Source organism: Panthera uncia, chromosome D4 (genome assembly GCF_023721935.1).
Source record: "Panthera uncia isolate 11264 chromosome D4, Puncia_PCG_1.0, whole genome shotgun sequence".
NCBI classification, from domain to species: Eukaryota; Metazoa; Chordata; class Mammalia; order Carnivora; family Felidae; genus Panthera; species Panthera uncia.
In genome coordinates this window covers 39,332,060-39,359,297 of record NC_064807.1, presented here as the reverse complement: position 1 = coordinate 39,359,297, position 27,238 = coordinate 39,332,060, and the positions used below count along the sequence as shown (strand labels likewise).

At 39.8% G+C, this 27,238-nt stretch overlaps 1 protein-coding gene across 1 annotated transcript in view; it reads left to right on the top strand.

The window, feature by feature from the left end:
* TTC39B (tetratricopeptide repeat domain 39B) overlaps positions 1-17,127 on the top strand; it is a 128,220-nt gene extending 111,093 nt beyond the window's left edge. Inside the window, 3 exon segments of the mRNA XM_049634890.1 lie at positions 9,965-10,082; positions 11,871-11,987; positions 15,212-17,127. Of these exon segments, the coding sequence (XP_049490847.1) occupies positions 9,965-10,082; positions 11,871-11,987; positions 15,212-15,302 (326 nt within the window). The 3' untranslated portion in view covers positions 15,303-17,127.
* The last annotated feature ends 10,111 nt before the right edge of the window (positions 17,128-27,238 follow it).

Sequence of the window (27,238 nt, the reverse complement as noted above, 5' to 3'; positions counted from 1 at the left end):
TTTCTTTCTTTCTTTCTTTCTTTCTTTCTTTCTTTCTTTCTTTCTTTCTTTATAACCACTTTCCTGTCCTTTCCCTGTGCACATCTGCCCATGTTAATTTGTATGCATCACAAGGACATAGCACTTGGGCTGCAAGGGTCTGGGTGATTGCAGTCAGAAGAGGGGAAGAATGACACACATTGCAATGTGGACGAGCCTTGGGGGTACGGGGGCTAAAGGAAAGATGCCAGTTGCAGAAGACAGCATATTGCATGACTCCATTTATATGAAATATTGAGAACAGGTAAATCTATAAAGACAGAAAGTGGACTAGTGGTTGCCTAGGGATGGGAGAACTGGTGTGTGTGTGTGTGTGTGTGTGTGTGTGTGTGAGAGAGAGAGATAGTTGAAGGGTATGGCATTTCTTTTTGGAGTGTTGAAAATGTTCGAAGATTGTGGTATTGCTTGCACAACTCTATGATATACTCAAAACCAGTGAACTGTGTGCTTCAAACAGGTGAATTGGACCGTACGTGAATTGTATCTGAATACGTCCGTACCTGAAAAAGATGAACAATTATTTTGAGCTTTAGAGCAGCACAAGGCACAAGTGTGCTTCTGGTTTTAGTTTGTGACGTTCCATGCCTCCTTTTGCTCTGTGATGACTGTTATGTTTTTGCAGACACAGAGATTGTTTTCAAGTTGAACTTTTATCACAATTTAATTTTTCTAGTGATAGCTGTTGGTTGTACCGGAGGCCCCTCTCCAGTTTGCTGAAAGCTCCATTTCCTGGAAGCAGCTGGCATAGTAGAAGGGGAATCAGGCCATCTGGGTTTACAGTCCCAGCTCTGCGGCTGTGAGACTCTGGAAGGCATACCTCATCATTCTAGGCCTCTGGCTTCTTTTAAAATGGGATGATGATATTCCAAGATACCCAGATGATATCCAAAGTTTTCTTGTTCTGACATTGCCTGATTTGTTATCTTAAATAGAGGCTTTATCTTTTGATGAATGATTCTATTAAATGGCAGCCTTTGTAAGTGTTGCTCCTGAACCTCCTAATCGTTCAGGTATTATCCCAAGATAACGGTCTTATCCTTTGGAATGTTCTTTTTTTTTTTTTTTTTTTTAAGTTTATTTATTTATTTTGAGAGAGAGAGTGGAAGCACGAGTGGGAGAAGGGCAGAGAAGGAGAGGCAGAGAGAGAGAATCCCAAGCAGGCTCTGCACTGTCAGCGCAGGGCCTGATAGGAGCTTGAACTCAAGAACCGTGAGATCATGACCTCAGTTGAAGTCGGCTGCTTAATGGACTGAGCCACCCAGGTGCCTCTCCTTCGGAGTGTTCTGACCACAGAAGTAACGTGAAAACTTCCATGGTGATAAACATGGCAAAGGGCATAGAAGTTCAAGAAAAGTCAGAGAAAATTATAACAGTTAACTCCCATTTCATAACTGGAAAAAGATGGGCACTGATGGAGTGGTTAGCCCCATACTGAATATATTCTCCACATGGGGAATTAAATATTGAACATAGCTCCAGGGATGAGGACCTCATTTGGATCATTTTTGTATTTGGAGCAACAGAATGAGGTTGAAATGTTAAATGAGATTTTCTTTATGGTTAAAAAATTAAGCACATAATTTTGATTGATAGACGTAGGTGAAAAAAGTCACCCATACTTTTGCTACTATAACACAATTAATTTAGGATTTTAGTTTGTCCCATCCTAGCCTTAGTTTTATAGTTGGAACCGTAGTGTGCCTGGATGTGTACTAATTTACTTTTTTTTGCACTTAATATATCATAAACTTTTAAAAATTGAGGTATAATTGGCATATTACGTTGTGTGAATGTCAGATGTGTCCCATAATGATTCAGTACTGTGGACTGTAATGCAACACTATAAGTCTAGTTAACATTTGTTACCATACACAGCTACAAAAAAATTTTTTTGTGTGTGTTGAGAACTTTTTTTTTAATGTTTATTTATTTTTGAGAGAGACAGAGACAGAATGCGAGTGGCTTAGGGGCAGAGAGGGAGGGAGACACAGAAGCAGAAGCAGGCTCCAGGCTCCGAGCTGTCAGCACAGAGCCCGACGCAGGGCTCGAACTCACGAGCTGTGAGATCATGACCTGAGCCGAAGTCGGGCGCTCAACCTACTGAGCCACCCAGGCACCCCTGTGTTGAGAACTTTTAAGGTCTGTTCTCTTAGCAACTTTCAAATATGCAAGTATTATTAACTATAGTTACCATGTACATTATAGTCCCATGATTTATGTATTTTATAATGGGAAGTTAATACCTTTGACCCTCTTAACCCATTTCTCCCACCTCCCATGCCCCACCCCTGGCAACCGCCAATTTATGAGCTTGTTTTTATTTTGTTTGTTGTTTGTTTTATTTATTTAAGAAAAAAAAGTTAAAAAAATTTTTTAATGTTTTATTTATTTTTGAGCTAGAGACAGAGCATGAGTTGGGGAGAGGCAGAGAGAGAGGGAGACACAGAATCCGAAGCAGGCTCCAGGCTCCGAGCTGTCAGCACAGAGCCCGATGCGGGGCCCAAACTCACACACTGCAAGATCTTAACCTGAGCTGAAGTCGGACGCTCAACCGACTGAGCCACTCAGGTGCCCCAAGAAAAAAATTTTTTTAATGTTTATTTATTTTTGAGAGAGAGAGAGAGAGAGAGAGGCAGAGCTCGAGTAGGGGAGAGGCAGAAAGAGAGGGAGACAGAATCCAAAGCAGGCTCCAGGCTCCTAGCCTGTCAGCACAGAGCCTGATGCAGAGCTTGAACTCGTGAACCATGACATTGTGACCTGAGCCGAAGTCAGACACTTAACTGACTGAGCCACCCAGGGGCCCTTGTTTGTTTTAGAGTCCACATATAAGTGAGTTGTATGGTATTTGTATTTCTCTGACTGACTTATCACACTATTTAGCAAAATGCCCTCAAGGTCAATCCGTGTTGTTGCAAAACGGCAAGATTGTATTTATTTATTGAGAGAATATTGAGATGAGAGAGAGAGTGCACATGCCATGAGCACGCGCACAAGTGAGGGAGGGACAAAGGGAGAGAGAGAGAGGGAGGGATGAAGGGAGAGAGAGGGAGGGATGAAGGCAGAGAGAGAGAGAGAGAGAGAGAGAGAGAATGAATCCCAAGCAGGCTCCATTCCCAGCATGGAGCCTGACATGGGGCTCAATCTCATGAACTGTGAGATCATGATCTGAGCCGAAATCAAGAGTTGGAAGCTTAACCGACTGAGCCACCTGGTGCCCTGAGATTTTATTTTTTATGGCTAAATAATATTCCACTGTATGTGTCTACAACATTTTCTTTATCCATTCTTCCATCGATGGCTTCTATATTTTGGCTATTGTAAATAATGCTGCAATAAATATGAGGGTGCAAATACCTTTTCAAGTTAGTGTTTTCACTTTCTTTGGATAAATACCCAGAAGTGGAATGTTCAAAGATTGTGGTATTGGTTGCACAACTCTATAATATACTCAAAACCAGTGAACTGTGTGCTTCAAACGGGTGAATTGGACCGTATGTGAATTGTATCTGAATACGTCCGTACCTGAAAAAGATGAACAATCAGTCGAGCTTTAGAGCAGCGCAAGGTACAAGTATACTTCTGGTTTTTTTTCCATGTATTTTTTTCCATATACTTTCCATGCTTCCTTTTGCTCTGTGATGACTGTTATGTTTTTGCAGACACAGAAGATTGTTTTCTCTTAGACTTTTAAGTTGTTGTTAAATGGCTCTTAGAATAATTTCAAAAGCTTCATAGCCCTGCATGGAGCTAACATAGCATAATTTAATCAGCTCTTTGGTATTGTTGGGCATTTTGGCTGATTTTTCCATATTTAAATTAATTCTAGGAGTGCCTGGCTGGCTCAGTTGGTTAAGCCTCTGACTTCAGCTCAGGTCATGATTTCGCGGTTCATGAGTTTGAGCCCCTCATCGGGCTCTGTGCTGACAGCTCAGCCTGGAGCCTGCTTCGGATTCTGTGTCTCCCTCTCTCTCTGCCCCTCCCCTGTTCTCACTCTGCCTCTCTGCCTGCCTCTCTCTCTCTCTCTCTCTCTCTCTCTCTCTCTCTCAAAAATAAACATTAAAAAAAAATTTTTTTTTAATTAATTCTAACTTTAGATTGACATCATAAGGAGAAGAAACATAAGAGTGAAAGCTGAATCAGTGGCCTGATTTGGTAACAAGGTCAAGGTTTCAGGCAGGATAGTTGAAGAAGCCCATAGAATAAAAAGCAGTGATGTTCTGAGGTCACAGACAATACCCCATCCACTTACCACAAAGAGCTGTTCTGCAAATATAAACTGGTAATCACGGGAGATGAGATAAATGGAATGATCTACTCCACTGTCCACACAAAGGTCATTTGCTGATGGAGGGTGAGTAATACCATTTCCCATATTAAAGGAAGAGTTTTTATAAAGAACCATGGTTCCTTTTCTCTTCTTTTTTCCTCCCCCTTACCGAAAAGTTTTAACACAAAAGCCCCTTATGAGCTGGAGGTTAGATAGAGTGGCTGAAATACTGAGGTATTTATCTTCATGGACTGATGATTCTTTGTGATTTCTGGGCCCCATGGAAACAAGTGGATGAAAAGACTCAAGAAACTGGGATCAAAAAGAGAAATCCAAAGTTTGTACTATTTAACAGAGAACCAAAGGAGCATATGTAGAAGTACAGACTTACAGACTCACTATGTGGACGTTTTAGACTTCCTCTGTATGTTCTAGATGTTCCGTCACGAATATATTTTCTACTTAGTTTCTATATATAGAGTTGTATTAAACTTGTTTACTATTGTTTTCACAATTACATGTTTACATCCTTTTAATTTTGTTACTAAATTTTTTAATGTTTATTTATTTTTTAGAGAGAGAGAGAGAGAGAGAGTGCAAGCAGGGGAGAGGCAGAGAGAGAGGCAGACACAGAATCTGAAGCAGGCTCCAGGCTCTGAGCTGTCAGCACAGAGCCCGATACAGGGCTCGAACTCGAGGACTGTGAGATCATGACCTGAGCTGAAGTTGGACACTTAACCAACTGAGCCACCCAGGCGCCCCTCCATGTGACCCATTTTTAACTGTACAGTTCAGTAACGTTAAGTATATTCACATAGTTGTGCAACCAGCCTCCAGAACTTCTCAATACCCATTAAAAATAACTCCGTTTCCCTCTCCCCATAGCCTGTGGCAACCACACTTCTACTTTTTGTTATGATGAATTTGACTACTCTAGGTTGCTTGTATGATGGAATCCTACATTATTTGTCCTTTTGGGACTGGCCTATTTCGCTTAGCATAATAGGCCTCAGCATACATCCATGTTGTAGCATGTGTGAGAATTTCCCCTTTTCAAGGCTGCGTAATACTCCATTGACCGTACACATCACATTTTGTACGTTTGGATTGCTTCCACTTTTTGGATGTTACAAATAATACTTCTATGAGCATGGGTCTGCAAATATTTTTTTGAGATTGCTTTCAGTTTTTGTAGATATATGCCTAGAAGTAGAATTGCTGGATCATATGGCATTTCTATTTTAAATTTTTTGAGGAATTGCCACATTGTTTTCTCTAGTGGCTGCACCATTTTGTATTCCCCCCCAGCAGTCTGCAAGGTTCCAATTTCTTTATATCTTCCCAATACTTGTAATTTATGGGGTTTTTTTTGGTGGCTGTTTCCTTGTTTTTTTTCTTTTTTCTTTTCTTTTCTTTTTTTTTTTTTTTTGGCAGTAGCCATACTAATGAGTGTGAGATGATCTTTACTCTTCAACGTGAAAGAATTCAAAAAGGAAAAATATTTCTTTTTTATTAAAATGTCTTTTAAATGTTTATTTTATATTTGAGAGAGAGAGCACGAGCATGAGCAGTGGAGGGCAGAGAGAGAGGGAGACACAGAATCTAAAGCAGGCTTCAGGCTCCAAGCTGTCAGCACAGAGCCCGATGCGGGGCTCAAACCCATGAACTGTGAGATCGTGACCTGAGCTGAAGTTGGATGCCACCCAGGAGTCCTGAAAAATACTTCATTTGATTTGAGTGTTATGTCAACATAAAGTTACATCATTTTGAAATTTAGATGAAATGAAACCACATGAAAGTTCACCTTAAAAAATGAGATTTCACAAAATGGCACCTTTGTAACATCCATTTGGGCTTTTAAACAAATTTTAGTATTCATTTTTGTTCAACTAATTTGTCTACTTTAAATTAACTTGCTCATTTGAATTCTCTTAGATTTTCCATATTCGTTATAGAATTATGATAGGCTAAGAAAACATTGTTCCTGCCAGTAGGGGAGTTATCTAGGATTAAAGCCCACATACCTACAAACCAATTGGGAAAATGGGTATGTTTTTAATAAGTGCATATGTAAAAACCAGGAGGCGAAGGAAAACCTCTTTTTATTAAATGGAGACATTGGTAGACTATCCCCCCATACCGCCCCCAGAAAAGTAGACCAGCTCGTTTCTTGTGTTTTCCCATAAACAAAAGGGTTTTGGTTCAGTACAATGAGTTCTGATACTTGAATGTCTATCCTTTGTAGTACCATGAGAGCCTGGGACCTTTATATAGTAAGAAGTCCTGAGGGACTACTGAGTTTTTCTCTATTTGAGCAGTCTCTTCAGCCTTTACCTCAAAGCTTATTTGGTCCCTTACTAGTTGGGGGACAGATTTAAAGGAGTTAATATTATGTATCAGACTATGCATGTGCAGTACAATAGAGGTTTAGAAAACCAGACTGTTCTCTCCATTCGTTCCTTACTCTTTTTATGATCCGTTGAGATGATGGGCTTAGAGATATTTAAGCAGGGCTAGGGGAAGCTCAGACAGATGCACCGTACTTTGTACAATTCTGTTTTTGTATGTGTTCCCTCTGGGTTAAAAAAAAAAAAAAAGTTTTCCTTCCTGAAGATTATCTTTGCCAGATTTTAGACATGAAATTTATGATAATTTCTTCCTGGTCCATTGTTTTATGCAGGAAAATGACCAGAGTTCCATCTCTGCTCCCTCTTCCTCCCCAGTAGTGACCTTTCAGTAATTAAGCTCTTATCTTTCAGAGCAAGGGGAAAAAGATCCAAAATTGAAAAAAAAAAAAAATGAAGTTGTAAAACTGAGGTGTTGGGAATCGAATGTGTTTCTGCTTCTCTTCCTCTTGGCAAGTGTCTCTGAAGTAAAAGATGACAGAGGGTACAGTTGGTGTTCTCGTCTGACAATGCAGTTACGAAAGGCTGGTTATGGATGCAAAGGGAAGGATAAGGTTTAATAAGAGAAAAACACTTGTTAACACGCGTGGAGTCAGTGTCTGCTATTAATTCCGTTAGTGTTCCATTGGAAATCTAACTGGACTCATCATGTAGCCAGAAGTTGGTAGAGTAGTTCTGCTTTGACTACTTGCTTTGTGGAATTATATAGCAAACATGATCAGGGTTACATAAAAGGGAAAATGCTACTCGATGGCTTTTCACTTTCTAAATCTATTCTTAAATTTTTCCTTTGGTGCATTTCAGCTGGTTTCTAAAAAGTTCAGTGTGAATATTTTTGTAGTTTCGGCTTCAAGCTTTCTTTTTCCTCAGCCTGCCCTCTGCTTTATTAAGTTAAGCAGATCTTTTGTGATGAAAATGTGCTTTGGCAGCATTATTGGATATTTTTCTTGGAATATAAAATGGAAATTGTGTGTTGAAATGTTCATCTGTGAACTTGCCCATGAGGTTGAGAATCATGATAAAGCATTCCTATTTTAAGGGAAAATAATCATCTGACAGTGTTCTGTGGTGAGGAAATAGTGGTTTTGCTAAGGTTTTTGGAGGAATGTGGTGTTTTTGAGCCCATTTTCCGTATCCTTAATTCATGATTTAAATAAAAGCTAAGTGTGGCTTTACTGGTACTTCAATTTTCCAGCAAGATTTGCTGTTCCTCAGCAAAACCATCACTCACTGAGCACTAGAATTTTATAAGACAAACTTTCAAAAATGCTAATACAGAACTCAATAGAATGCATAAAAATGATACTAAAAACTAGCATCCAGTATGGTCCCTAAGGGTTCGGTTCTAGGCCTGGGAAGATATTGCTTCTTGTATGTATATTTCAGTGAGCATCCATGCTTAGAAGCATGGATATGTTTGTGTGTGGGGGGAGGGTGGGTAGGGGTTGAAAAATAGTCCTTAATTTTAATAGGAAAGGTAATGTGATATTGATACCTGTGATTTTTCTTGGTGAATGAACTATCAGAGCTTAGAAGCGAGAGGTGAGTGTCAGCTGTTTTTAGCACCTAGAGGTAAAGTGATCCCCTTCCAGTTAGTTGAGTAGCATCATTAACCTCCCATAAACAAGCAGTTTACTAACTAAAACACCAGCGTGTGTTGGTGCACCTGCCTGGCTCAGTTGGAGGCATGTGCGATTCTTAATTTTGGGGTCATGAGTTCGAGCCCCATATGGGGTATAAAGATTACTTAAATAAAACTTAAAAAAAAACAAACCACACAAACAAATCCCCAAGCCACACCAGCGTGTGTTAATGGTGATTTCTGAGGTTTGTACTGGAAGCAGGAGGATCTCAATATGAGGACTCCCAGGCCTCACTGGTTTGGTTGACTGCCCCTCCAGTCCCCTGTGTTTGTTGTCACAGCTGAGCGTGTAAATTAGCAGTGTGTCTTTGGAATGACTTAGTTGCAGTAACTTGCAAAACCCCCGAATTCCGAAGTGGTAAATGTGAAATGGCTACCTTTGTCAGATTGATGGCATGCATAATATGATTCCTTTTGTTTAACATTCTGTAGCCTTGCACTGTAGGAAGGCAAAGGGTCGTTTTCAAAAGGGAAAACGTGGTGAAAGAAAAACCTTCACATTAGCCTCAAGCAGTTGCAAGTTTTGTGAGGGTTTTAGGTAACTTACATGCACTTCAGAACCATTTTGTCTAATTTTATGACATAATTTCCCCCCAAAAGAACATAACCTGGGAGAATGGATAAGTTGTAAACAGAATGATCTGGAGAGGGCATTCTACTTCCTGAATTTTTAATGGGTGGGAAGCCATCTGCTTCTCCATATGGAAGTGTTATCCGCTTATGCGTGAAGCCAGCACAGTTAGATGCCAGAACCACAGGACGAGGCAGGCTCTTTGCTCCTCACTGCTTTACCTTTTATAGGATTAATAAAGCTCTTGCTTCATTTAGAGTTCAGGTTTCCTATTGTTACATCTAAGGGTTACATAACTCCAAGAATGAGCACCTAAAAAAAGATTTTTTTTTTATAATATGTATTTTTTTAGGATCTCAAATATTTTTTTAAAGTTGATTTATTTTGAGAGAGAGAGAGTAAGCAAGCATATGTGTGTATGTATGTTGGGGAGGGGCAGGGAGAGGGAGAGAGAAATCCAAGCAGGCCCCTTGCTAACAGTGCAGAGCCCGACGTGGAGCTCGAATCCAGGAACTGTGCGATCATGACCTGAACCTAAACTAAGAGTTGGAACCAGCCACCCAGGCACCCCTGAGAAAAATTTTTAAGTGGATAGAGTGAACCCCTTAGTAAATTGGTGTATTAATGTAGTAAACTCTCTATTCTTTTAATTTAAAATTATTTTCATTGTATTTTATTAAGTGAAACATAACAAGTGCTAAAAATACTTCCCTTGTGTTTAAATGATACCTCTGAGGAATACCTGCCTGGGTGGCTCATTCGGCTAAACTTCCAACTCTTGGTATCGACTCAGGTCGTGATCTCTCGGTTTGTGAGTTTGAACCCCACGCTGGGCTCCATGCTGACAGCAGGGATCCTGCTTGTGATTCTCTCCCTCTCCCTCTCTCCACCCCTCCCCCACTGGTGCTTACTCTCTCTCAAAAGAAATAAATTTGAAAGAAAGATCCCTCTGAAACCAAATAGCTATTAGTTCTGCCTCTTAATTACGATTTTTAAGTGTTTCTCCTTTTGTGTGTGATTTCTGCTTGTTTTGCTTTAAGGTTTGAGCGACTACTCTGTGGACGACGAGTGCCTGGTGAAGCTGCTGAAAGGGTGCTGCCTGAAGAACTTGCAGCGGCCCTTGCAGGCAGAGCTGTGCTTCAACCACGTCATCCAAAGGTACCGACAGACAAGGAAGCCAAGCGGCGTGCGCACCGTGGTTTCCAGGAAGTTGCTGTGAGACAGTGATGGGTTATCTCCTGCTGCTAACATTTCCCTCGGTGTTCCCAGGGAGAGAATCCAGTAGTGTTCTCTTTGTCCTTGGAGAGCAAAGCTATAGACCAAGAAGAACATGGCTGTATGCATTTCCACTGGGTGGTTTAAGCAGAACCCTAAGTTCTGTGAAAACTAAATGCTGTTTTATACGAGAATGTAGGAGGACTGGTCAGGACAGGTGTTCTGATAAGAGGGAAGCGACCATGTCTTTCCCAAATAAGTAATATACTGCTTTAAGGAAACATGTTAAAGAAGTATTCCTTGAATTCTATTTTACTCGTGTTCCTGGAAGGATCAAAAGGATGACCCATTTGTGCTATGTGTTACGTTTATCGAATCTATAGTGAATTGTTGGCTCATGTGTTTTGTAATTTTGGATCGTGAGCTCCCCTCTTTGGGGTTTTGTCTTGAGACGTCTCTGAGGCTAGGATTGAAGAAGAGTTTCTCTAAAGTGATTTTGCTTTTATTTCTGCCAGATGCCCTCAAAGCAGTTTCAGCCCAGGCCCACTTTCATGTTAATATCATTGCTTATAGGTCCTTGGATCATTTGGGCCATGTAAATTTGTTTTTTGTTTTTTTTTTAATGTTTATTTTTGAGAGAGAGAGAGAGAGAGAGAAAGAGAATGTGCGAGGGAGGGGCAGAGAGAGAGAGAGAGAGAGGGAGACACAGAATCCGAAGCAGGCTCCAGACTCTGAGCTGTCAGCACAGAGCTTGACGTGGGGCTGGAACTCATGAGCCATGAGATCATGACCTGAGCCGCAGATGCTCAACCTACTGAGCCACCCAGGCACCCCAGGGCCATGTAAATTTGAATTGCAAATTCATGTGGGGGCAGGCCTATTGGTTATTAATTTCCCAAGGAATGTGTTTTTTTCCTTCCAACCTGGAGTGCAGGCCAAGGAGCCAACTTCCCTTGTCTTCCTACTATGCCGGGGAGTGGGTTTTTCCAATCTGCCCTTTCTCTGATGGAGTATGGCCCCTGATTTATACAGAGGACTCAGTCTCTGCTCTTATGTGGGCATAAGGCCTCATCTCCCTCATGGACATTGAGATACAAAGCCCTGGTTGATTAAGGCTGAAGCATATCCCAATACTGCTTTGACATCATCCACACACTTAGAGTTCTGACTTTTTTTGTTGTTGTTAGTTTGAGAGTCTTTTCTATGTTCTTGTGAGCCTAGCTATGCATTTGGAAGGGCGTTACTTATATATATTTTTTATTGCTTCCAGATGTTTTATGGTCAGATTTCATAATATTGCTGAAAACAGAAGTGTTGACAACTTCTTTATTGACTTTTTTTAGCCTTATAAAACTTCACTGTATAAAATAATACAATGTTCTTATATCTAAATGGAATCATTTCCTGAACCTGTTCATCTTTTTTAGGAGGATGACCTTGTGTTTTCCAGGGTTAATCTTTGAAGATCTGCATACATTCATATTCCTCAGGGGCGTAAACAACGCTTAGTGCTAGATTTAGATTAAGGATTAAAATAAAAGTTTAATATATTCAAAGCATATTACTTATTGGTATAGTTTGTTAAGTTCTTAGACTTTATAATGACAGTTCTGTCTGGTAATAGGCTTAGTGCTGCACCTGTTTTCTGAGGAATGGGGAAAGTACATGCATTGAAAGGGAACAATTCGTCTCTTCTGTTAAGACTTAATCACTTTTCATTCATTCTTTTAGTGAAAAGCTACTGAAGTATGACCACTACCTAGTGCCATTTACTCTGTTTGAGTTGGCCTTTTTGTACAAAAGCCAAGGGGAAATTGACAAGGCCATAAAGACCCTAGAAACTGCAAGGTAAGTGGTGATGGCAGCTTTTCCTGCTTGCTGTAGAGTCTGGAATGTCAATACCAGTATAACAGCAGCAGTAATGTTATATACTTAGAGGTTAAAACCTTAATGAAAACTTAGTAATGATGTTACACTCATGTGTTTTGCTGTAGTTGTGCTATTTCTAACCTTTTTGACTCTGTGACTATTTACAAATATTGTGATTGTGGGAATCTGTATGACAGTTTTCTTTGTTTTTTTTTTTTAAGTTTTATTTATTTTGAGAGAGAGACAGTGAGTGTATATGCATGTGCGAGTATGGGAGGGGCAGAACGAGAGGGAGAGAGGGAATCCAAGCAGGCTTCAGTGTGGAGCCTGATGTGGGGTTTCAGACTCACAAACTATGAGATCATGACCTGAGCTGAAATCAAGAATTAGATGCCTAACCTACTGAGCCACTGAGGCACCCCTATATGACCGATTCTAACTTATTCTCTTTTGTATTGGGGTTGGCAAACTCTATAAAGGGCCAGATAATAAGTATTTTTGGTTTTACAAAAAATTAAGGTCTCATCGCAACTACTCAACTGTATATGAAAGCAGTCATAGAAGACAATATGTAAATAAATGGGTGTGTCTGGATTTGGCCATTATTTTGGTCATGATTTGCTGACCCTTGGTATATTCAGCCATATCTCTCATTTCCTTGAAGAGCCAGTGATTTGAAGAAGCCCTCGGAAGCTCTCCCTGGCTCTCTTTTCCTTTTGTCTACTGTGGTAATTTCAAAGCACTTTCATTTCTGCTAGACAATGGCTCTCAGACTTGTGATCATGGCTCACTTAGCAGAGACAAAACCCCTGTGGTCTGTTTGACCACAAACCTCTTGAATGCTTCTTACAGTGGAGAAAGAATGACATAATAGCTTTAGGCTATAAACAGCTTAGTGATTCATTGGTTTGTTCATTTACTCAAGTTTAGCAAGTATTCACTGAGCACTTATTTTGTGCCGGACACTAGTAAAGGCTCTAGACAGACAACTATACATAAGCAGGCAACTTACTTAGAGGGAGATGTTGAATAAACAAGTAAATAAGAAAAATAGCAATGGTACATGCTTTGCTGAGATTTACAGTATGGTACAGAGTCCCTGGCTATTACTTTAGATTGGGTCGAGTCTGGGAGGTTTCCTCGAGGAGGTGATGTTGTAGTTGAGATTCGCATAATTAAAGCCAGTCTTGAGAAGATCGGTCACCAGAAGACTGGGTGGGGAGCATTCCTGGCCGAAGCCACAGCTAGGAAACCTCTAAACTGGGGGGTTGAGCCACTAGGTAGTAAATGATACTTTTTACTGAAATGAGATATACTTAGAAGAGCAGGTTCTGGGAGAGGAGAAAACATACTTCTGTTTGGACCATGGTATTTTGAAGTGCTTGTTAGGTGTCTGTGTGGAGATGGTGAGTTGGCAGTACAAGCATGGAGTTCAGTGCAAACGTCAAGGCCAAGTGTAGAGATTTCAAAGTCACCAGCACAAGAGACAGTGATATTTGAAGCCACGATACTTGATGAAACCATTTTGGGAAAATTATAAAGCTAGAGAAAGAGGTCCAGCACAGCGCCTTGGGATACGCCATCATTTTAGAGATTAAACAATAAGATTCAGAAGAAGTGGCCAGTGAGTAAGGAAGACGTCTATCCAGGAAAGCCAAGCGAGCAAAGTGTTCCAAAGAGAAGACAGTGGTCAGTTGTGATCAGGGCTGCTGAGAGGCCAGGCAAGCTGAGTCCAGAGAACTTGGCAGCATGAAGATCAAGTGACTTTGACCAGTGAGGGGAGAAAATGGAGTCAGCTGCTTCAGGCCATTTTCAGGATGTTTTGCTGTGAATAAAGCATAGTAATGAGGAAGAAGCTTTGGGGGCATCATGGAGCTGAGAGAGGCTGCTACTGCTGCTGCCTTTTTTTTTTTTTTTTAAAGGGTGATATCTGAGTGAGTCACTTTTAAAGCTAATTTGTTGAGAGTGAGAATGACTCATATTTCAGCTGACATGTATGTATCTTCAAATCTAGCTATTGGAAAATTAGAGACTATAATTACTGTCGTTCGAAGTATCCGTTATTTGGACACACTTGGTGTTACCTAAGGAATGCACAGTAAGACAAATTTATAATGATGAAAATAAGACTGGTAAGTCACCACTAAACGGGAAGACCATCAGCAATCAAAAGTCACCACCAGCTCAAGCCAGTGCTGATGATGCCTCTGTAAACGGACTTCCCGGACGTTTTGGGACTGTCAGCTGTCTGCACTTTCCCTTATGTAGTTGGAGCTTCGCAGAGTTGCCAAAGTTAGTGGCCAGACCTTTAGGAAACTATCCAGTCACATCCTTTGGTAAACTCTAGTAAGATGTTGATTCAGTTTATGAATAATAACCCATATTGTGAATAAATAATAACCCTAATCACGGTTACCATTAAGTAGTTCTTAGACCTGTGTACAATGAAGAGCTATAGAAAGAAATGACTGCCACTGAAAGGAAGGAGTTACAGCTTGCCCATGGACCAGGGCGGTGTGTGAAAGTAGGAGCCCAAAGTCGAAGCCATTCTGTTGTGCTGATTCTTAGCAATCCTAGCAGACAGAAGTGACCATGAATCATCTAATAAACAGAGTTGTCAGCGAATCCGTGGATTCTTATGGCCCCTTCTGACCTTGTCACACAATAATTATTGGCCAAACCATTGTTACTTGCCTGTGGAGAATAGGAGTAATTGTGGTGTCACCACATCATGTGGCTGTCTTTGTTGTAGTTGTTGCATGAGTGTTTCAGAATGATTTTTTTTTTTTTTTTTTTTTTGAGGAGGTGGGGAAGTGGTGATTGATGACGTTCACCCGAGGCTGCCTTAAAAATTCCTGGTTTAGAAAAGGAGCTCAACTATTTAGGAATAATAGTTCACAGAATTTATGAAACCCTCTTCATAAGCTTCTTGCCTCGTTTGTCAATGGCTTGCTCATTAAATAGAACCTTGCTACTCAAAGTATGACTTTCAAATCACTGCCAGGAGACTTCTAGAAATATAGACTATTGCCATCCTCCTTCCCCCACGGGATCAGAATCTACATTTCCCCAAGATCTGCTGTTAATGCCTATTCAAGTTTGGAAGCAAATAAGTAATGAAGATGAGAAGAAGGGGAGATGGTGGTATTGCCCTTGGATATGAAGGAATTTTGACATTACAATTTTATTGTTATTGTCTTTAGAAACAACTACAAAGATTACTCCATGGAGTCCAGACTACACTTTCGAATTCAGGCAGCTCTTCACCTGTGGAAAAAAACTTCCTCAGATTGATCAGAACATGAAGGATGGAATTTTCCCTCAGCACTGGCATCTGCTGTAGATCAGGCCTTTCATTAAAGTGGAAAAGTGATCTTGCGAATGAGAGACAAAAAACTAATTTTATTGTCAATATTTTCTATCATCTCTGTGGTTTACTGTTGATCTGTGTCTGTGTGTTTTTTTTTTTTTCCTATGAAACGATGTTCAATATCGAGTACTGTCTAGAAAATTCTTATATTTTGCCTCTCCGAAAAGAATTTCATATTAGATTTGAATTGGAGAGTGAAGAAGTCTTTTAAAGGACTCACAAAATAATGAAGTCTAATTAGATTATTTATTTTTTTAATGTGGTAATTAATGTTTAAGTAGCAAATGGCTTATAAGTTGAGCCATTTTTAGGTTTGTTGGTCAGAGATATTTTGTTGCTTAGTATTTAAATGTAAGAGGGGAAATAAAAATCACCTACATTCAAAAAAGATTAACAATAACCTGAAGTGTCCTGAATAAGACACTTATTGGGTGCAGTGGGTGTGAATAGGGACAGGATAATGTCCTTAATAGGATGAAGGGAACTATATCTAGAAAAGATGGTGACATATTAGGTTTTGTTTTGTTTTGTTTTTTATTCTTCATGTATGTTAAAGGTAGTGACATTTTTGAGAGACTACCCTTTTTTTTTGAATGTACTTAAGTCTGTTATAATAACAAAATTCAAAAAACTAAAGGGAAGATAAGTCATATTTTAGAAATTATCCTCAACCTTAGCAATGAGAGTCTACAATACATATGTTGGTTATTTTTGTCTATAGGAAGTAAATTTCCTGCTGCTTTAAATGATATGTAAAATATCAATAATTTTTATACTCGTGATGTTGGTGAGTGAGATCTAATTTTCTAATCTCTCTAGCACTGTGATGGTTCCTTGTAAATAGCCGGACTGTGCTTCGTCCTTGAACTAGGAAACACAATCAGGACAGGATGCAGCGGAGAGCCTGGCTCTGCTACTGATTAGCGGTCATTGGGGTGACCTTTAGGGAGCCCCCTGCTCTCTGTATCAGTGTATTTTCCTCATCTGTGAAATGGCAAAAGCACAGATGTCTTTCTAGGTCTCTCTCAGTTTTATAACGGTCAGTCTGTGTATTAGGTATTTTCAGCAAACAATGTCAAGCTGTTCAGCCCAAACTATTTCCACAAAGTATGTGTCCTGTTTTGCAGTCATCACTGTCTGCCCCCACTTCCGCCATTTGTGTGTACTGGGGCTAATGACAAGATGGCATCCAGGGCGAGGAAAGACAATTCATGGATCCATGGATCAGGGTTTTGTCCTATTTCTATTCTGTGTTGAAGAATAACTTACATGGAAGCTGGAAGCCTCTGCAGTTTAACAGAAACAGCCCCAGATTGGGAGTCAGGAGCCCGTCTCTGTTAGTCCGTTGTTCCTTGACATGGAGCAAGTCTCATCCTTTCTGGGACTCCGTCTCCCCAGTGGGGATAGCAGCGCAGTGCTTGGTGCTTGCGACGGCTCGATTAGATAATGCATATGATGGCTTTTTGTAAACTGCGAGAGGCTATGGGTTGCTGTAATAATTCTGATTTTTATGCACTGATTACAATATCAACACAAAAGTATTGGCTGAGTTTGTGGTCTCTGATGTAAAATGAAAGAAATGTGTGAAATTCAGACACCTTTAAATTTATTCATGTGTCTGGCATAACCCAGATTATGAACTTGCTCGTTACTGTTTGTTTCCTGCTACGTAATTCTGTACCTAGCAGGTATTTGGTCTTGTTTTCTTATTAGGTACTAATTCTTGACCAATGCTGAGGCTGTCTTTCCGACGGAAAATGATTAATATAACTTGAGTCAGAGTACTAGCCCTTCAGGAGCATGTTGGTAGCTGTCCTGTGTTATTAATACGAATTACATAGCTTTACTTGGGGTCCAGGCAAGAGGAAATGGAATGAACTGCTATTATAATGTCAGCAGTGGAAAATATGTTTAATAATTATTTTGTATATACTTGAGAAGTAGTTTATAAATCCTTTTGAAGAGCTTTGGTAGCATTATTTTTTTAAAGTATAAACTCCCATATTATATTGTTTTTGTGAGAAGCTGCAGGTCACAGCCAATGTCAGTGAAGACTTCTCTTTCTGGTGTAATATAAAAAAATATATAAGTTAATATTGGTTATTTTTATTTTATTTTAATTCTTCACTGCCAAACAACTGTAAAAGAAATTCCTAGCTCCCGTTAAAATTTTTTCCCTTGTTATTTTTGTTTCTTATTTTGTTTATATTTTTCCTTCCTATTCTTTTTATGGTTATCTGGTAATGTGGATAGTGTATCCAATGAATGTTTAAGTGTTGTACTATCATTAATGCTACAAATATTTACCTGTTTCCCGTCCTGTTTAAGATGCCATGGTGGCATCAGTTTCATGTTACATCAGCTAATACTGCATTTTTGGAGTTATTTTGGATTCAGGGTGCTTTGTGAAGAATGAGTGCTGAAGTGACAATATTTTATCTAATGTTTTGAGGGGCATATGTGACGGGTTTGGGCTGCCAATGTGTCTGACAGTTTGTGCAATTTGTGTAGTTTTTGGTATAATTTTCTTTCTTCCTTTTCTCTAAATGGAGAGCCAGGGTTCTGATTAGTGCTGTATACATTTAAGACTCAAGTAGAGGTTATGCTTTGTAGGATTGGTGACAAGGAAGGCGTGATTTCCGCTTGATAATTAATGGAAGATTAACTTCATCAACTCTTACATGGACATGTATTTTAATGTGTCTGTGCTTCTTGTGGATACAGGGTCTCAAGGTACATAGGAAAAGGAAGGTCGTTGATTCTGTTTCTTCTACACGTGGGGTAGAAACTGTAGGGAGATGAATTTCCAAATAATCAGCACCAAGGAAGATTTTTAATCATTGAAGCAATCTGTCACTATAACTATCTCTTTTGCATAGGAGGAAGTTTAGCAGAGCTATGTGTCATTCCTACTTGGCCTGTAAACTTATAGTTGAACTTAGAGGTCACTCTAATGAGTCTTTGATGAGAGCTTCAAATCAGTGTGATGTGTATATAAAGAAGGCGGCTTCCCACCTTTTGAAGGCTAATGGGTCTTTCTTCTCTTGAAGCTACTTGTAGATGTAGTTACATTGTGGTAGGGACTAATGGTCCCTACAGTCATCATGATTCTACTTCTCATCCTTCCTTTTAAAGTAGGTCTCCTAATGTTTTGCAATAATGGTTTTTCTTCCTTTGGACACATTGAAAATAATAATTACAAAAAGGTCTTTGTGACTAACTTGAAAAATTTCTGGAGTTACTCTGATTAATTCTTTATTGATTTCCATTTTTACATATGTGTTTTTTCTCTTAGTTATTCTCTCCATATTTACAAATCATAAATTCAAATGCATTTAGTTAAAATGAGTTAAGGAGGATGCCAGCGATCGTTTAGATGCCCTAAGATATTATAATTCATAGGGCCTGGGATGAATCTTGGGAAATGATCTCCTCCCCTCACTCAACTTCTGGATAGTGGTGTTTCTCCTTCAGTCCTGCTCTGTGTGGCATAGTAACCACTGGCCACGTGGGACTATTGAGCACTCAAAACGTGGCTAGTGGCTTGTGTTGGAATGATGCTGAGTGTTGGGGAGTGCTTCTCTATACATGCTGTGGTTCTGTTTAAAGTAAAGGCCTCCCAAGGGCATGCTTCCTGGAGTTCTGGCTTTCCCTTGCTGTCTACTGTGATCACCCAATCACTACAGTTACATTTTCAGTTCTGGCTCAAATATATGTATATATATATCTGTGGGGTTTGCTTTTTCTGTTCAAGTGCCCATAAACTTTCATCTCATCATAGATCAGGGTCATCTTTGATCCTTCTCCACGCTCTCAGAGCTCCATAAATACTACATCGAGACCATATTTTTAACATTATTCTTTTAATCCGATTTTAGAGACATTCCTTCTTTTTTCAGATGCAGTAGCACAAGCCATTCGAGTTGTGCTCACCTTTGCGATGTTAGTAGATTTTATGATTAAAATAACATTTTCTAAGGTTAACATTATTCTGAAAAATGTGGTGGCCTTTTCAATCCCTGTATATTATTAGTGTTTCAACATTGACTCAGCTATGCTAATATGACCATTTAAGGAATATTAGGCACTAGTTACTCACTTAGAGAATAATTTGGCAGATAGTTTATTTAAAGTTATATATTTTATGGGGCACCTGGGTGGCTCAGTCGGTTAAGCAGCCGACTTCAGCTCAGGTCATTATCTCGCAAGCTGTGGGTTCAAGCCCCGTGTCAGGCTCTCTCCCTCTCTCTCTGCCCCTCCCCTGATTGCTCTCTGTCTCTCTGTCTCTCTGTCTCTCTCCCCAAAATAATAAACATTAAAAAAAGAATTTTAAGTTCTATATTTTAAGGCTTTTACTGCCTATTATTAATATTTTTAATGTGTATGTTTATTTAAGTGTTACATATTCACATACCTGACATATTTTTAATCTCTTTAGACATGTCTAGATCAGATGGGTAGATCGATAGAAAATAGCTTATAAATACTAAATAGACAATATTTTATCCTGCTCTTTCAGAAAGGGTGAAGGATTTCCTCCAGATTGTCTCCCCTCCTCCAGACCAGTTATTCACATATTGTTCCTTTTGTATTATATTGCTTATTGTGAAACCTCATTCCTGCTTCCCCATTGTTGGTAGTTTTATCTTTTTCCCTCTGCTGTTAGAATTCATCGTGAGAGCAAATACCCTCTCTGTCGAGCAGTTGCTATCTGATTTTGATGGCATTGAAGTCCATTCCAGTCTGTTTATAACTTCAAAACTATAGAAAGAAATGACGCGGGGACTATTTTTGTGGGTTCAGAAGGCTGAGCAGGTTCTTGGCCTGATCTATCCCAGAGGGGTGTGTGGATCTAACTTCGGAGGAAGTCCAAGCCCCATTTTGTCCAGTTTACAAATGTATCAGCACAGCAGTACTGTATGTAGTACGACCCTGCCTGGACCTTACAGTATCCACCTCACTGTATTTAATGCCTACAGATCAGATATTTAATAGGAAATCTCAAGGTACTTTATAATACCAAACTTCATGAAGTAAAACTTGTTGCATATTAATATACAATACACCTTGTAGGTTAATCTAGTAGTTCTTAGAAACATACAATTTAAATGATGAATGTAAGGGATGCTGGCATATCCCAGTGGGAGCTTTTGTTTTATTGCTGCTTAGTATTTTCTAGTAAATTTGTTTTAATTATTGGTAGTCTGTTTGCCATCACTTAGGAAAAAAAAAAAAAGTTCGTCTCAGTGTAACAGAACTGATAGAGAAATTGGATACAACGGACATGTTAAAGAATATTGCTTATCGTTTTAGTTTTAAAGCAGTTAGGTTATTTTGAAATGCTGGAAGTTCTTCCTCAATGTGAAGGGATGACATTCCCTGCTTGGGAAATCATAGAGACATATTAATTCCTTCTTATATTTATTGGAACCAAGTGTCCGGGTTAGTAAACGAGTTTAAACAATTTTCATTAATTACTTCTTTTTTTTTTTTTACCTGAAATGATTTTATTCTTCATAGTAGACAGTTGCTTTCTATACAGTGATTTATTTTTTTAAGAAAAGAATTTACATGAAAAAAGACATTATGGTAAACAGTATAAATCTTAGGGTATTGATTTAATGGTTGAAGAAAACAGTAGTGTTGGGTACGGTTTTTTTCTTTTTTTCTTTTTTTTAAATATGAAACTTATTGTCAAATTGGTTTCCATACAACACCCAGCGCTCATAGTGTTGGGTCTTTGATTTGCAAAAGGAGAACACGTGTTCCACTGATATGTGCTGTCCGGAAAAATTACTTCATTCTTACCAGCACGTCACATTCTCAGCTTGTCTAAAGGGGAGAATTTTATAAGGAAGTAGCTCATTCCTTATTATTTTTTCCCTTTGCTAACTGTTGACATCCAAACACCTGAATGAATTACAGCTGAGGCAATCATATGCTAGCATTTTAAATATTTGTTTGCAGATACTCATAGAACTCTTGAATTTTTTGGTGTAAGTTGCTAAATCAGATGTAAAGGTAAAATATATATTTAATAAGTGAGAAGTATTATTTTATTACTGAAATTTATTTCTAAAGCAAATTTATTTTGTAGGTATTTCACTGAGGAAATTTTACTTTGCCTTAAAACACAAACAAAATCAACCTGTCTTGTGCTCTGCTTACCTAAGAACCCTTAATGTTACCTTGATATGTAGATCGATTTTTAAATTCTTGGAAAATGTGTATTTTTCACTTTTATTTGGATTAAACAAAAATAGTTAGAGGTCATAGACTTTGTAAATCAGTGTATGCTATGGTTTCTTGTTGAATCATCTAAACTACCCATACGTACTTTATAATTCAATGTTTTATTAGTAAAAATTGCCAACATTTTATCTCCCTCTTTCTCTTCTCGTTACACTTGAACTTAGTTTCCTATCTTTTCCATTCCCAGTGGTCACAGTTTTACAGAGCAAAACATTTTTAGAAATTGAAGATGTGTGAGTTCTATGTAAGATGAATGTGTGAGTAGCATCCATCTGCTGGTCAAATAGACATTGGATCTGGTACCAGAAAATGAAATAGATTGTGGCTATAAAAGCATTTTATCAATATAAGTCAGGCAGAAAGAAGAAAACTGTGAACCCCTGGTATTTTTCATGTAAACACTGTGTTCCCAATGAGTATTTGCTTGCCGATTCTGTTAATGTTATCACCCGTGGCTTGTAAGCTAATGCTGATATGGCATCTACATTTTCAACATGAAGACAACAGTTCCTGTAGCATATTTTTAACATTAAGACATTTTTGAAAACAGATGTCATCTTCGAAGTTGTATTTTTAAGTGCAAATAAATCCTCCCAACTTGAAAGTCAACACGCTCTATTTCTCGTTCCTCAGTATTACAGAACACTCTGCGTTACTAGATGCATGTTTGAATTACCAGGTACTCTCGGGATTCTATATTCTCATTGCTGCAACTGGCCTACCTACAACATGCAATTGAATTGTGATACCGTCTTTTACGTACCTTTCGCTTGATGAAGTTACAGTCTCATTATGGTTGGTCTACGGGTAAAAGCTGTACACAACACCTGTTGCCGGTCTTTAATTGTAGCGTGATGTACACTTAGAGTTTTCTTTCTTGATAAGACTTTTTAGAACCGTTTCAGGCAAATGGGAAGGTCTCTCTTTCTGCCATGTTCTTGGCTGAGCACGAGACATGAAGGGAGAAATGGGATGGTACGGTTGTCTTGAGGGAGGATTACCTTGTCTTTCATCTTTTTTTATCATCTGTTTCATAGTTGGGAGATTCAGATTGGCTGCTGATACGTTAGTTTAAGGAGGAATCGTTAGCATTCAGTGTAACACAGTGGAGAAGAATTGGTCTCTGAGAATCAGGAGGTCTGTATTTGAGGCTGAATTTGGCTGGGTAATGGCAAGTGATCCTCCTCTCCAGCAACTTAACTTCTCTGAGCTTTGCCTAACCCCACCATTAAATGGGGACAATTTCACTACCTCCTTTGGCGAGAAGGTGTGAAAGAACCACAAAGGGCTGATCTAGTGTAAAATGCTTTCTTCTACTCCTTTAGAATGAGTTAGGGTAAGTTAATATCTGTCACAACATAGGGTAAGTTAATATCTGTGACAACATAGGTGTTCCTGCCAGTGGGTGGCTTTTCTTGTGATTCAGTAACCCAAGTTCATTGTCTTGGGGCTCTGTTGTCTTCAATCCATGGCTGGTAAGGTCACTCTGTCCTTTTGCATCAAGCTGCTGAAGCTGGAGGGTTGTGAGAGGGGGGTGGCGCACATGATCTGTTCACATTCCATTGGCTCGAGCTCAGTCACCTTGCTTCACCTAGTGACAAAAGAGGCAGAAAAATGTAGTCTGCGGTCTCAGGGTAAAAGAGAAAATGGGTATCGCCAGCAGTTGGCATGTCTCTGCCACATTCCCATTTGGGCTGGATCCACCGTGGTTCTCCTAGCGTGGCCCATGCTTTCACATTTGTCTTTTTTTGTCCTTTGACGTATGGGATTTTACAAAGTCGGGAATGCATTCGTTACAACTCTGGATGGGAATAAAATCAGCTTGAGCTAGTTTAAAACCAACAATTCTAGGAAGCATATAATACATGGGTAAAGGGTATCTCAGGGGGCAGGAATGTGAGAGATCTTCAGGAAGTATTTGAATTCGGAATAAAAAGCTTTAGAGATCATTTTTGCTCTGTCTCCTATGCATCTACTTCCTTCTCAGCAGATGAACCTCTGCTAGTGGTCCATGGGCTGCACGATGAGAGGAACATGACTACGGCAAAGGCTTGTGTTTCTGTCATGTGCCATCTCTGCTTCAGGCCAGCGAGGGATCCACTCCACACCGTCCTCACGCGGGGCCCTGGGCTGCCGCAGTCTCCACCCTCCGCCATGAGAGTGGGAAGAGAGCAGGGTATATGGGAATTGGCTCTTTTTTTTGCTTCTAGTTTTTGTTTAAATTCCAGTTGGTTAACATACAGTGTAACCTGTATGTTTATGTTTCTATGAGTTGGCTCTTAAAGCATCCACCTGAAAGTGACACATAGTTCATGTTCAAAGCCTATCTTAGAACTTTACTTAACTTCAGCTGGGCAGGAAAGCACAATGCTCTCATGTGCCTGGAAGAAGTGCCAGAAATAGTTGGTGAACAGCACTAATGACCGCCATAGTCCAGATACTTGGTCTGTTCTCCTTCCTTCACAGAAAATACACTCATTTCTGCCTGAAGGGAGATAATCCCCACATCCCATCCAATCGTGGCATCTCATGACATGCCCTGCCGTCTGTTTCAAGTCCAAATGTAGTTCCAATTCATCGGGATACCATGAACTAAAATGTTTTTTGCCCTCTACACACAACTTACATACCGGTTGAGCAGAGGCAGGATAACCCCAATAGAGACTCCCACTCTGACTGAAAAGTGAAGCATGGGAAACACATAACAAACATTGGTCTGTTACAAAATCCCGCATTTTGAGTCTCCCTATCTGGGGAGTGGAGAATGCTTTTTGATTAGGCCTTCATCTCATTTCCTGGGAGTATCGCCCTTGTCTGTTGTTTTCTGTGACATCTGGTTTCGCTTTCTGAGAGGTTCTTTATTTTCCGTGATTTCCTTGTCCACATCTCAAGTGGTTATCAGGGAAATTGCCCTCCTTAGGAACTGAGCAACTTTCTCAGTCCTTTTCTTGCCTCGTGATGAGGCCAAAGGATCTTTTTTCTTTTTTTAAGTTTATTTATTTTGAGAGGGAGGGAGAGGAGAGAGAGGGCAAGCATGGGGAGGGGCAGAGAGAGAGGAGGGGAGAGAGAGAATCCCAAGCAGGCTCTGCACTGGCAGCACAGAACCCAATGCGGGGCTTGAACTCAGGAGCCGTGAGATCATGACCTGAGCCCAAACCGAGTCAGATGCTTACCCCCGCGGAGCCAGCCAGGTGTCCTGTGGCCAAAGGATCATTTTAAGTTGCAGAAGTTCCCATCCCTTTCAGGGAAGGTATAATTCTCTAAAGAATTAAGTCTGTTTTTTTGGTGGTTGGTTGTTTTTTCCTGTTTTTGTTTATTTGTTGTGTTTTGTTTTTTTTTTTGTTTTGTTTTGGTCGATTTGATGCTGCAGCATGTACCAGATGATCACACCACAGTATATCCAAGAGATCGTTTTCATTCCCATGTCCAACCTCCCTTGACTTAATTGATAAACTTAATAATATTGACTTGAGTCAATACCATCTCTGGGGTAAATTTCTACATTTAGGGCCAGGGTATGCTATGGTAGCAACCCCGTGTCTCAACAGTTTAAAATAACAGTACTTTAGGGGCGCCTGGGTGGCTCAGTTGGTTGAGCGTCCGACTTCAGCTCAGGTCACTATCTCGCGGTCTGTGAGTTCGAGCCCCGCGTTGGGCTCTGGGCTGATGGCTCAGAGCCTGGAGCCTGCTTCCAATTCTGTGTCTCCCTCTCTCTCTGCCCCTCCCCTGTTCATGCTCTGTCTCTCTCTGTCTCAAACAAACAAACAAACAAACAAAAATATGTCAAATGCCTTTATTGAAGTATAATTCAGATACGGTCAAGTGTACTCCTTTTAAATATACAAGGCTACATTTAGCGTATACTTTTGTGCAAGCACTGTCACAGTCAAGCTTTGAACACCGCCTTCACCTTGAAAAGTTTCCTCTTGCCTGTTTGCTATCAGTCCCCACACTGCATCCCCTGACCCCAGGCAAACACTGACCTTTTGTCTCCATAGTCTTACCTTTAACACACAATTTATATAAGCGGAACTGCACAATATAGGGTGTGTGGTTTCTGGCTTCTTTCACTTAACATGATGTTTTGACGTTCATCCATGTTGTTGGATATATTTGTAGTTCTTTTTTGTTGTAGGATTGTTTTCCATGGTACGGAGATACTCTATGTTGGTTATCCACTCACTAGTTGATGGACATTGGAGTTTTCTAGGTTTGGGCTTTCATGAATAACACCACTGTGAACCTGTATATACAAGGCTTTGTGTGGACATGTTTTCATATCTATTGGGTAGATACCAGGAGTGGAATTCCTGGGTCACAAGTAAGAATATGTTTAACTTTTTAGAAAACATCCTTTCTTCCAGATGGTCTGTACCATTTTGCCTTCCCACCCTCAGTGTATGAGAATTCCCATTCCACATCCTCTATACTTGACGTCATCGGTCTATAACTGTCCAGTAGGTGGTGTCTCATTGGGGTTTTGATGCATCTTGTTTTTTAAAGCTGAGATAGAATTCACATAAAGTTGGCTATTTTAAAGTACAAAATTCAGTGTATACAATTCAGTATATTTTTTAGTGTAGCCACTGTGTCATACAGCCATCACCACCATCAAGTCCAGAACATTTTCATCTGAAAGAAGCTCTGAAAGAAAGGCTGAAAGAAGCCCTGTACCCCATTAGTGGTCAGTTCTCATTCCTTCCTGCTCCCACCTCCTGGCAGTCAGTAATCTAACTTCGGTCCTCGTGGATTTGCCTTTTCCTGACATTTCACAGGAATGGAACCATGTAATATATGGCCTTTTGGTTTTGGCTTCTTTTATTTAGCATAATGGTTTTTTTAAATGTTTATTTATTTATTTTGAGAGAGGGAGAGAAGGAGAGAGAGCGAGAGGGAGAGCAGGGGAAGGGCCGAGAGAGACTCCCAAGCAGGCTCTGCGCTGTCAGCACACGACCCGATGTGGAGCTCAGACTCACGAACTGTGAGATCATGACCGGAGCCGAAATCAAGAGTCAACTGCTTAACCCACCAAGCCACCCCGGCACCCAAGCATAATGTTTTCAAGTTTTATCCACGATGTAGCATGTAACTATACGTTATTTCTTTTTATGGCTGAATAACATTCCATTGTATCCACATTGTTTACTAGCCGAGGGACATTTAGGGTATTTCCACTTTTAGGTTATCAAGAATCATGCTCTTGTGAACATTCATGTATGAGGTTTTACGCAAACATGTGGTTTCAGTTTTCTTAGGCACATACCTAGAAGTGGAACTGCTGGGTCATATAGTAATTGTACATTTAACTGTTTTGAGGAACTGCCAAACTGTTCCCAAAGTAGCCGTACCTTATAAAGTTACCGTAACCAACCTCTGAGAGTTCCAGTTTCTTCACATCCTCACTGACACCTTAACTGATTTTTGAGTATAGCCATCCCAGTGGGGGTGAAGCGGTATCTTGTCACAACTTGGATTTGCACATCGCTATTGTCTACTGATGTTGGGCATCTTTTCATATGTTTATTAACTAGTTAGACATCTTTGGAGAGAAGCATCCGCCTGATTTCTTTACTCATTTGAAAATTTCATCATTGGTCTCTATTATTTA